Below are 12467 nucleotides of genomic sequence, written 5' to 3'. Positions count from 1 at the left end.
TGAAAAGAATAAAAAGATTTTCTGCAATTTCAAAATATCGTTGTAAACAAGAAAAAAGAAAGAGAGAGAGAGAGAGAGAGACTACGTAAATGGAATTAAATTTTATGCGTTTTAAACGTTGCAATAAGAAGAAAGCCGTAGATTTGTTTTGAATTCTGTCATTGCGATTAAATACTCTTGAGATCTTTTTTATTACTCATCAATGGGATCTTTCTGTATATTCACCATCTTAATATTATAAAATACACGTGAAAACATATATATGATAATATGTATACGTTATTAAAATTCTAATAACTTTGTACACCCATTGCAACTGTTCGTTGAATATTTTATTTATTTTTTTTCTTTTTCTAATAGATCTGTCGCAACAAGTGTGTCGTATGAAGTAATTGCAATATAATTTAACAAAAAAAAAAAAAAGAATATATTTTTTTGTTATCTAGTAACAATAAACAAAATGTTTACCAATCTTATTTGATATTTTTATTAAATGGTATATTTATTTGTCATCATTGAAAATATTTATCACATCAAATATGTTGAGTAAAATGTAAAAATGACAAATCTTTTGAAACAAAAACAAAAAAAAAGAAAAAAAGAAAAAAATAAGCAATAAATTTGACAAATTGAATTCATTTAATTATTACATTATATTTTAATTGAATTTATCTTCGTTGTAAGTAAATAAGATTAAAATTGTGTTAAACTCGTCTTGGAATCTATAAAATTGCTATAATGTTTCATTATGTCTTCATACATCGTAAAACTACGACAATTTGTAGTAAAATGTTGAAGATAAAATAATTAATTGTGGATAAAGTGATATGATGATTTTTATGATACTTAAATAGGATTTACAAGGTACATTTACAAATGTGTAAACAAATATTTGCTTTTTGTTCGAAACACTTGAGCAAATATGTTGGATACCTATTTAAGATTCTTTTATTTTTTATTTTTTTTTTTATTTATTTTTCTATCGTTGAAGCAACAATTCGTGTTTATTAAATTAGAATTATCGACGTGTTATTTTTTTTGTCCTTGTTATATAGAATCAAATAAATTATATATTTGAAAAATAACAATTTTTGTTTTCATCTGTATGATAATTGTAAAATAATATATTTTACGTATTTTTTGTTTTTTTATTTATCATTATTATTTAATATAAATATACTTGGTGTGCCCCGCCACGCGTTGCTGTGGCTCACAATCAATCCGATACACACGTCTTTAAGTCAACGAATTACCTTATACCGTCTTATTGCGATTATAAATTGAGATATAAACTATCCTATCTTTCAAGTTGGATGAAACTGCACACAGTGTGTAAAATTTTATTCAAATCGGTTCAATAGTTTAGGAGTCTATTGCGGACAAACAACGTGACACGTAATTTATATATATTAAGAAGATAAGATAGATCAATATAGAACAATTATTAAAATATATATATTTAGTATATGTACTGACGAAGCAAGTACAATTAAAATATATATATATATATATATATATTTAATAATATAACAATTATTGATACATAAAATATCAATAATAAACTATAATATTACACTATAATTAAATTAAACTTTAATTACTAACTAAACTAAATTAATTATAAACTCTATAACTAAATTTAATTAAATAAAACATTATAATATTACTATAATGTTAATTAAAGAAATATAAATGAATATTTATCTGTATTAATAATTTCAAATTCTTTGAACAATCTGCAAAAAGGATGATATTAATTTTTAAATAACCGTGTTAAAAAAAATCAAAAATGTGATTGATTTAAAATTTTTTTTTTTTTTTTTTTTATTATTATATTTACCCATTAGTAATCTGTCTTATTATCTAATCGTTGGTAGGTGACTTTTATTCCTTTTTTTTTTTTTTCTTTTTTATTAACGAATATAACGTTGGAAGTGCTTCGAGGACGTTCGAGAGAATAAAAGGTCGGTGTAATAGAGTTGACTACGTGCAATAAAGTCATCGCTATCATTCAATTGAACACTCCGGTCTTTCCGAGGTACAAGAGCAGTGGGACGCTCTCGGAAAATATCGGAGAGACTGAAGAAGAATCACGCCGACTTACTACTCCTCTGACTCACTTTTCTTCTTCTTTCTCTTTTACCTTTGATTCCCAACACCTCTTTTGCAAGAATCTTTGCGGACAAACATCACCGAGAGTGCCTTCTCCGACCCACTTATTTCCCCTTCCCCGTCGCCCTCCTCCACAAGATTTAACCCGAATAATTTTTCGCACCAATTGGTTAGAAATTTTATACAATAATACAACCCCGTCAATTTAAACGCACAATAACAAATGTGATAATAATCTTATCAAATAATACATTCATTTTTGATAATTTTCGTAACACTTAAAACCATATATTGTAAAAAGAAAAAGAAAAAAAAAGTGTGCTATTTATCTTTTGTTGTTTTTTCTTCTTTTTTTTTTTTTCTTCTTTTTATCGATACAAGGAATTACGAAAAAAAAGGGAAAGAATATTTTGCAAATGGAATCATTCTTAATTTTATATTTTTTATATTTTATATTTATTGTTTATTCGTTACTTCTTCTTATTTGATTTTTTTTTTTATTTTTTTATTTTAGTATTATTAATTTTACAATTAATAATACTATTAATTGTAATAATTATAATATATATAATAATTAATGATATTATTAATTGTAAAATTAATAATACTAAATTGTAGAATTATTTCATATGGAATAATTCCTAATTTTATATTTTATATTAATTGTTTATTCGTTACTTCTTCTTATTTGATTTTTTTTTTTATTTTTTTTATTTTAGTATTATTAATTTTACAATTAATAATACTATTAATTGTAATAATTATAATATATATAATAATTATTAATATTATTAATTGTAAAATTAATAATACAAAATTGTAGAATTATTTCATATGGAATAATTCCTAATTTTATATTTGATATTAATTGTTTATTCGTTACTTCTTCTTATTTTTTTTTTTATTTTTTTTTATTTTAGTATTATTAATTTTACAATTAATAATACTATTAATTGTAATAATTATTAATATTATTAATTTTACATATATAATATTACATACATAATATACATTTGTATTTTACATATATAATATATAATATTAATTTTACAAATATAATAATTATTAATATTATTAATTTTACAATTAATAATACTATTAATTGTAGAATTATTTCAAATGGAATAATTCTTAATTTTATATTTTATATTAATTGTTTATTTGTTACTTCTTCTTCTTCTTCTTCTTCTTATTTTGTTTTAGTATTACTAATTGTACAGTAATAAAAAAAAAAATTAATAGATTTGTAGATTAATACATTTTTGTAATACTATCCTTAATATATTTAGTACTGTATAAAAAAAAAAAAGAAAATCTGAAATTTATCATTTTTATATGTGTGTGTGTTGTGTGTTTTTTTTTATTGTTGTTCTATTAATGAATTAAACATTATCTGACTTGTTTCTATGTAATATTTTTCATGTTTATGTATACATATTATAAATACACACACATGTACTAGTAGTATACACACAACCTTTTACGTTCATATTCCGTTAAAGAGAAATGGCTTTCTCTTCTTATACGTATTGAGTGAGATGAGTACGATTTTCAATCCACGTGGAAGTTTCGTTTATTTCACGCATTCTTTCCATCTGGAATACACTATTAATAAAATATGTCCTTGAATTTTTTTTTGTACAATCTTTTTTTTCATTCTTCTTTACTCTTTCTTACATACGATTTTACAAATTGTTCGATCAAATAAGAAAACAGAAAAAGAAACGAAATATTATTTCTCGAATTAAATTTTTAATCAATTATCAAATTGAAACAACAATTATTAAGATTTTTGTATAAAATGTATTATTTGAAAGAAGAAAACATTATGTAAAAAAAAAAAAAAAAATACATTTATTTATTTAAAATTATTAAATATTAATTATTAAATTTAATCAATTTATTATTTTATTAATTGTAATAATTTTATCAATTTTATTATCATTTATTAATTATTAATAATTATAATGTTATTATTAATAATTTATTAAATTTATTTCAATAAATTTAATTTTATTAAATTAATTATATATTAAATTTTATAAATTATTAAATTAATAACATTTAAATAAATTAAATTATTTTATTAATATGGGAACAATGGCGGGATTTGGTATTTGCGACAATGAACTTTCGAGTTCCTAATGCCAGTTAATAATTATAATAATAATAATAATAATAATAATAATAATAATAATAATAATAATAATAATATATATAAAATATAATTATTTAAACACATATAAAAAAAAAAATTATAAAAATACATTATGTTACGTTCCATATCAAATACCTTTATTAAGGTTTACATTTTATAATCTTATTAATTATATGCTTATAACGATTAATATTGACGAATATAATTCAACGAATATATTGACAATTGAAGAAATCATATTAGAAATTATATTTTTTCATATATATATATATATGCGTATTAATATAAACGGATTTATTATAATAAACTCGTAGATCATGAAAACGATGTAAAAAGATATTCATATTCGTGTTTTTCATTCACACTTGCGAGAGTAACGAAACCGCACGAGAAACCACGAACACTCATTGACAGTGTTGAATATAATAAAAATCGGTCGACGTTCGATTATGTGTTTTCTATTCATGATTATTTTTCAATTTTTATATTTATTTTAGTTGGGGTCGATATTAATTCAAAACAAATCTGATCTTTTTCTTTCTATTCTTCTTCTTCTTCTTCTTCTTCTTCTTCTTCTTCTTCTTCTTCTTCTTCTTCTTCTTCTTCTTCCTCATTCTTTCTCATATTCGAAATAATTGATCAGCAAAATTGTTAATAATCTTATAATAATTATAATAATAATAATACATGACGTTTGAAAAAATGTATTTTAAAGGAAAGAGAAAACAACAAAAAAAGATTTAAATGAAAATATCAATTATCTCAATTTCGTATATTTTTTTTTATTAAATTACATATCAAATAAATGTTTGTAAATAAAATGAAATCTGACAAGTAAAACGCGTCAGTGTATCAATACTATACACTAATACACATAATAGTACTACTATACACATAAATTATGTGCCCATAATTATGAAAGTGGTCTAAGTGAAAATGAATAAAAAAATGAGTTGTTTATCAGTTATTACACATTACATTATTATAAACTAAATAAAATTCAATGTAATTTGAAAACGATATTATCAAAAATGAATCGTTAGATGATAATGTTTGTTATTTCAATATTGTATAGAATTCATATAATTTTCAAGTATAAATCTTTAAATATCGATTAATATTCACATATATCGATTAATTTATAATAATCTATAAATACAAAAAACAAAAAAAAACAGAAATAAATATAAAATATTAACAAGTATTGTATTGAAACAATTTTAAAATATATTATGTACCGAATCAGTTTTTTTTTTTTAAATTTTTGATTTCTCACAACAAGTCACTCACCTTATTGTAACAAGAAAGAGGAACTAAAAGACAAAAAAAATGAAGAAGAAGAAGAAGAAAATTTATTGAATTATTGAACATACAGGCGAGAGTATCTGTTCCTGGATCATTCAATGCTACCATAGATGGAAAACAGAGAACGTGTATTTACTTTGCTTGACCCATTATGGCGCAGTTCTTTTTCAAGGTAAACTTGCTGAACTAACCTGATGCTGTTTCTGTAGGTTTCTACCAAAAAAAAAAAGGAGAAAAAATAAGAAAAAGAAATAAAAAAAAATAAAAAAGAGAAAGATTAAAATGAAATGATCGACGTTGTTTCGATCAGATGGAAGATAAGATTAATTTATTGATTGTGGATGATGATGATGATGATGATGATGATTATGATTATGATTATGATTGATATGGCTTATAATATGAGCAATGTTTTTCGGCGAAAATATCAAATTCGCAATTTTTTCGTATTTCCTCGCTCATTATGTGTCATCCGATAATGACAAAACAATGTTGATAATATATTTCTTTTTTTTTTAAATATATAATAAATATATAAAAAATATAAAATATATATGTTTATAATATTATATAATAAAAATTATTATTTTATTATATATATATATATATATAATATCTTTGTTCTTTAATATATATAAATTACGTGTCACGTTGTTTGTCCGCAATGGACTCCTAAACTACTGAACCAATTTTAATCAAATTTTTCACACTGTGTGCAATTTCATTCAACTTGAAAGATAGGATAGTTTATATCTCAATTTTATTGTGAATTATTTGTTTATTAACAAACAAGTCATGATTATGTATTCGTTGACTGGATTGAGTAAGTTATGAGAGAATGAAGAGAAAACCAGATGATTAAAAGAATTTACGAAAAAATTTGAAGAAAATCGTATTTAAAACAAATAAAAACAAAACGAAACAATAATTTTGTTTATATAATATGAAAGTGGTTTAAGGTTTGAAACGAATCATTTATCGGTACGATAATAATACGAAGGTAATGAAAGGAAAGTAAACAAGAATTTTATCGGGTTAAATAGAACTCATCCGAGATAGAAAATTTCATTAGATGATATATACGATAAAATGCTTTTTCTAAAACCGAGTAGTAATTAGTAGCTATATTTATTACATCGATGGCATATACGTTTACGTAAACAATAGGGAAGAGCAAGTGGTATGAACAAACTAGTGTGATGTCTATTATTATTATCATATACGTATCTTCTTTTTTTTTTTCAAGGTTATTTTTAATTTTTTTCTCTTTTTTTTTTTTAACATTTTTCCAATTTGTCGAAGTGTAGTATTTTTTTTTTCTATACAAGACAATAATTATAATAATTGCAACGATAACAATTAAATGTATATGTATATAAATTCATTTAATTTACTTAAAAATAATGTAATTTATTGTTACTTTACAAATTCGTGAAATAATTAGTTAAAATTTGTAGCAATAATTATGCTAACCTATTTTTTATTATGAACAAAAAACCAGAATTACATATTTCATTAGGTAATATATGAATTCGTAAGAAACGAGTAGCTATTATAATGATATAAAATATATCATTAAATAATATAAAATATATAATAAAAATAAATAAATAAATAATAATAATAATAATAATAATAAATAATATCAAATAACACATGAAATAATATAAAATCGAAATTTGATTTGTAAGTTAAATTCGATATAATCACCATGACTAATGGAACATTTATTTTTAATATAGAATTTAGTATATAATCCGATTCTTATTTATTATACTTTTCCAAAAACACCTATATATACTTATTTCGAATAAAAAATCTAAGATTCTTATGATTAAAATAAATTATTCAAATTAACGATGTAACATATATATATATATATATAAATTATATTTTACCATAAAATAGGAGAATATCATTAAACAATATTGTTCCAATATATTATAAATAGATTACCATATAATATATGTACAAAATCTAACTTCCGTAAGTATGTAAAAATAAACATACATACATACATACATACATATATTAATACGTTTATAAGTGTTGGAAGAGAAGCGTGGTTGTAATCGTAAAAAAGCTCCCATCGTGGTTTAATATTCGTCCATCAAACGTGAAGGCCGTGATCAGTTCTTTCGAGGACACGTGAGTTCGTAACGTGTCTTGCACTTTAATAAATACTCTCGCTTTATCCCTCTTATGCACATATAAACACACACACACACACACACGCAACCTATGTATATACGTTTGTTTGTGTTTATTTACATGCTTTCTTTCTTTCTTTCTTTCTTTCTTCTTTGTTTATATACATATGTAGAGATACAAACATTCCCTCTCATGCATACACACACGTATACACACACAGATAGACATATGTATTCATTTGTTTGTTTGTGTTTGTTGCTTTCTTTCTTTCTTTAAGAGAGATATGAATATGTTGAAGAGGAATAAATTAAAGATTTATCCTTTACCTTTGATTTCAGCACTTTCCACGGATGATGTGAGAGATGACGGGACTCAAGGCCACGAAAATGAGACCGGTGAGTGAGTAGTACAATTTTAACCCGTTTATCGGCTCATTTCTCTAGCGAAAGCGTCATCCATCCATTCAAATAACAACATAAATCTACTATTGCATTTGTATGTATTAGATCTATGTATAACTATATACATCTCGTTGTATATGTATGTGTATATAAGTGTGTGCGCTCGTGTATGGAATCAGGGAGAGAGCAAGAAGCATCTTTTATTTTCATTGATTTTCTCTTTTTCCATGGTATAGTTATTATTATGATCAAATCATTATCTAGATAAAATATTGTATTATCTCGATTTATATATTTATTATAGATATATAATATATATTATATTATATATATATATATATATTAATATTATAATAATATTATATATTATATTATTAATATATTGTATATAATTTAAAGTAATATTAATTTGTATTATTTATTATATACTATATTAATATTAATAATATTATATATTATATTATAATATTATATTATTATATTTATATTATATTTATATTATTATTTAATATATTATATTTATTTATAGATATATAATATTATTATTATTATTATATATATATATATGTAATAGATATACGTAATTCGTGCATTTATTATGAATTTTTTTTCTTTCTTTCTTTAAAATCCTACATTTTACGTTTTAACGTTAAACACATTTATATATAGAGAGAATTAAATATACTATATATATATATATATATATATATATTAATATATAGATTGAAATATAAATGATCTAATTCGTCCTTCGTTCAATTCAATTTAATAATAAACGATTACTGTCGATTATGTAAATTACATGTGATTTTCTATTTCATTTCTCAAACGTTCTTTCTTGTGTTACGCGTGAATTCGCAGAAAAAGTTTTCTTCCGAGAAAAAAACTTGTTACCGATTAACATCTCCGTTCGGTATTTTTGTTGCAGAAATTACGAGGAAGACGTAAAACAAAAAAAATATATACATATATTATCCACATACATACATATATATATATATATATGCATATGCAAAAAGGAAAATGGAATAAAAGAGAGAAAATAGAAAAATATATATTAACACTAGATATACACCACCATTTTTTAGTATACCTATTTCTACCACACTAGTCAAAATGGATTGGGTGTATAAAAAAAAAAACATACTTTTTGAGGCTTCCAGTCTGTATTTACTGTTAAAAAATAACAAAAATCAAAAAAAATGTTTAACAATAATAATTTTAATAGATACATTGTTTTTATAGATATTTTTAACCAGTTAAGTGTGGCGATCTGTGCGCAGAGTGCGCGCGCTCCGGTGCGCGTCGCGATAATCAAACGATGACGAATATAATCGTCAAACACAGAATAAAGTGATGACGCTGTTAAAATATTGAATAGTCAAAAAAGAAACGACCTTATTTTACAAAATGAACAATTTTGTTAGTAATGTACACACACACAGAGTTTCATTGATATGAACATATATTTATACATAATAAAAGAAAAAAATTAGAGAACAAAAAATCGAATCTTTAATAGAAGTTACAAATTTATTCTCTTGACTTTTTTTTCTTTTCTTTTTTTTTTGACCTCTAAACATTTGAAACATATTAAAATTTACGATGATAATTTAATTTTCGACAAAAATTACAATTGAAACGTGAAATTGTAAGAAACATTTGCGCATGACGAATATTGACGTATTAACACAAGATTTTGTCATGATCTCCATGACGGATATAGTCGTCGAACGTTAATTTAACTGTTTAAATAACAAAACGTTTAATTATTTACAGAAAATCAAATGTTACATGAAGTAGACATTTTGAATTAAAATGGCGTCAAAATCAGTCAAAATGACTGGTCTGATATATCTAGTGTTAATATATATATATATATAAATTCAGAGTAAGAAATTATAGAAAAAGAACAACAACAAATAAAAAGAAAGAGTAAAGAAGGAATAGAGGATAAGAATAATAAAATTAAGTGTTGTTTGTTTGTTTGTTTGAGTAGGAGAGTGCACGAGCGAAAAAGTACAAACGACTACTACTCTTACAATGTATACATTTGGTACAGGGTCAACTGGTCCAGTTCTAAGTGAACGGCAATTGATGCTGGAACATTAATACCCGTAATCCAACGATAGACACGTTTCATTACCCAAAGCAAAGATTTATCTTCTTTCTCTTGCTTTTTATTTATTTTTTTTTGTTAATTTTTTTATTTTTTTATTTAATATTTCCTTTTTCATTTTAAATCATACAAAATGCTTCTTCTCATTATCAACGTTTGTGCTTCTTTTGTTGTATATATATATATATATGAGATTGTCGTAAAAAATTCATTCTAATTTCTAATTACATTAGAAAATTGTATTTACGTATTAATGTTTTTTTTTTATCATCTTCTCGTTGAATTAAATATTAAATTTTTATTTATTAATAATACAAATTGATTAGATATATCAAATCATCATCAAACTTTCATGTGTACTGATTTCCATCTCTGAATATCTTTTGAACGCTTAATTTAATCACCAAAACATAAGACACCATTTTTATAGAGCAATTAATTATCTACAAAAATTTGTATCGCGCACTTTTTAATAGTCATTTATTGTCGAGTTATAAAATTCATTAAAAAAAAAAAAAAAAAAAAAAAAAAAAAAAATGAAATTTGTTTTTAAAATAATCAAACTTAAATCTTCAATATCATTCAAAAATGGTGAGGTTTACGGAAAAAATATATAAGATATCTTTTTTTGTAGAGCATTAAATTTCCTACAAAATTTGTCTACAACATTTTTCTGTACAATCAATAAATAATGAGGTATGAATTTTAATCTATTAGACTGAAAAAAAAAAAAAATAATAAAAAACTGCGATGCGGAGGATTTTCCTATTAAAATTAAGAGCTCATATTTGGTGAGAATTTTTTTTAAGATGTCTAGCAACCCATTTTTCTGTGGCACTTGTAAAAAAAAAATAATTGATTTTTTTGTAATATCCTATATATATATATATATATATATATATATATATATATATATATATATATATTTTTAAATCGGTGCACAAACATTCCAACGGTAATTCAATATAATTTATGTTAGTCTCGGTAGAATTATCATTTTACTTTTATTTTTTTATTTCTTTTTTTTTTTTTTATTGTATACTATTGCAGTTACATAAGGAACATCGGTGTAAAAAAAGTAAAGTAGACGAAGAAATAATTATTTTTTTCTTTTTTGGAGAACATGATCGTTACTTTTTCAATATACGTTTCATTAAAATCTTTTTATTGAAGATGTTTTTTTGAATAACTATATCGAAAAGAGAAATCACTCTCTCTCTTTCTCTTTCTCTTTCTCTCTTTCTTTTTCTGTTATTATCAAAAGGATATTGCCATCTTCTCTATTTACTTCGAAATTCTTTGAGCGCGTCTTCCGTGTTACTTTTCAGTTGTAATCGAATTGTAAAGAAATAAGGATGCATTGATCCTTCGTCAATAATTTGTATGTTACAGTTTTTCACATGTCTCTTATATCATTCGTATATTCGCTACATCCTTATAATATACTGCGTTTCACATCAGCGTTAATCGGATTGATTATGTTCGAGATAATGGTATGATGTAAGTGTAGTTATGTTAGTTACGTTGTTTCATTCGGAGATGAAATCACTCGCATTGTCTTCATTATTTCCTTTAAGAAATTAGCCTAATACGTATTAGAAATATATTTTCTCTAAGAAAGAGAAAATTAACAACAACAACAACAACAACAACAACAACGAGTTTACAGTAAACTGTTAAGAATAATTTCTATTAATCGAAAGTATACGATAAAATTCTTGATAAAAATGAAACATTTATATTTTTTGTTTTGTTTCATTTGTTCTTATTTTATATTTTAAATTTAAATCTAAATAATTTTCTTTTATGAAGAATTGATACATTTTTGAATAGGAGATACAAAGAACTAATAAGAGATGATAGTTGTGGTAACTCAATCATTCGTGTCAGTACCGTCGGTAACGTCGGTAATGTCGGTAACGTTAATAAAATCAATGACATACTCAATATCGGTAATACACCTATCGTCGATAATGTAGAAATCATGTTCCATTATTGGTAATTTATCATATGTAGTAAATAATATCCACTGTAGATCTAAATAATAATGTTCATATAACAATTTCATTATTTTCTACCGTTGATAATAAATATAAATCGTTATTAAATGTCACACAGTGATTTATATTACAAATACATATACTATATATATATATATATATTACCAATATAAAAATAAATATTTAAAATATTCATACATTATAAAATAATTGAAATAAAA

General features: G+C 22.9%; 1 protein-coding gene across 5 annotated transcripts in view; it reads left to right on the top strand.

The window, feature by feature from the left end:
- Window positions 1-12467, top strand: part of LOC107064122 (uncharacterized) — a 90008-nt gene that overhangs the window by 40858 nt on the left and 36683 nt on the right. For all 5 annotated transcript variants that reach the window (XM_015316461.2, XM_015316462.2, XM_089178125.1 and 2 more), the window contains one exon: window positions 8065-8121. In XM_015316461.2, coding sequence (XP_015171947.2) covers window positions 8065-8121 — 57 coding nt within the window. The remainder of the gene's footprint in view (window positions 1-8064; window positions 8122-12467) is intronic.

This window comes from Polistes dominula, unplaced genomic scaffold (assembly GCF_049000335.1).
Source record: "Polistes dominula isolate Pdom_NZ unplaced genomic scaffold, Pdom_raw_medaka contig_77, whole genome shotgun sequence".
Taxonomy (NCBI): Eukaryota; Metazoa; Arthropoda; class Insecta; order Hymenoptera; family Vespidae; genus Polistes; species Polistes dominula.
The sequence above is the reverse complement of the archived record's forward strand: the minus strand, read 5'-3'. Positions and strand labels throughout refer to the sequence as shown.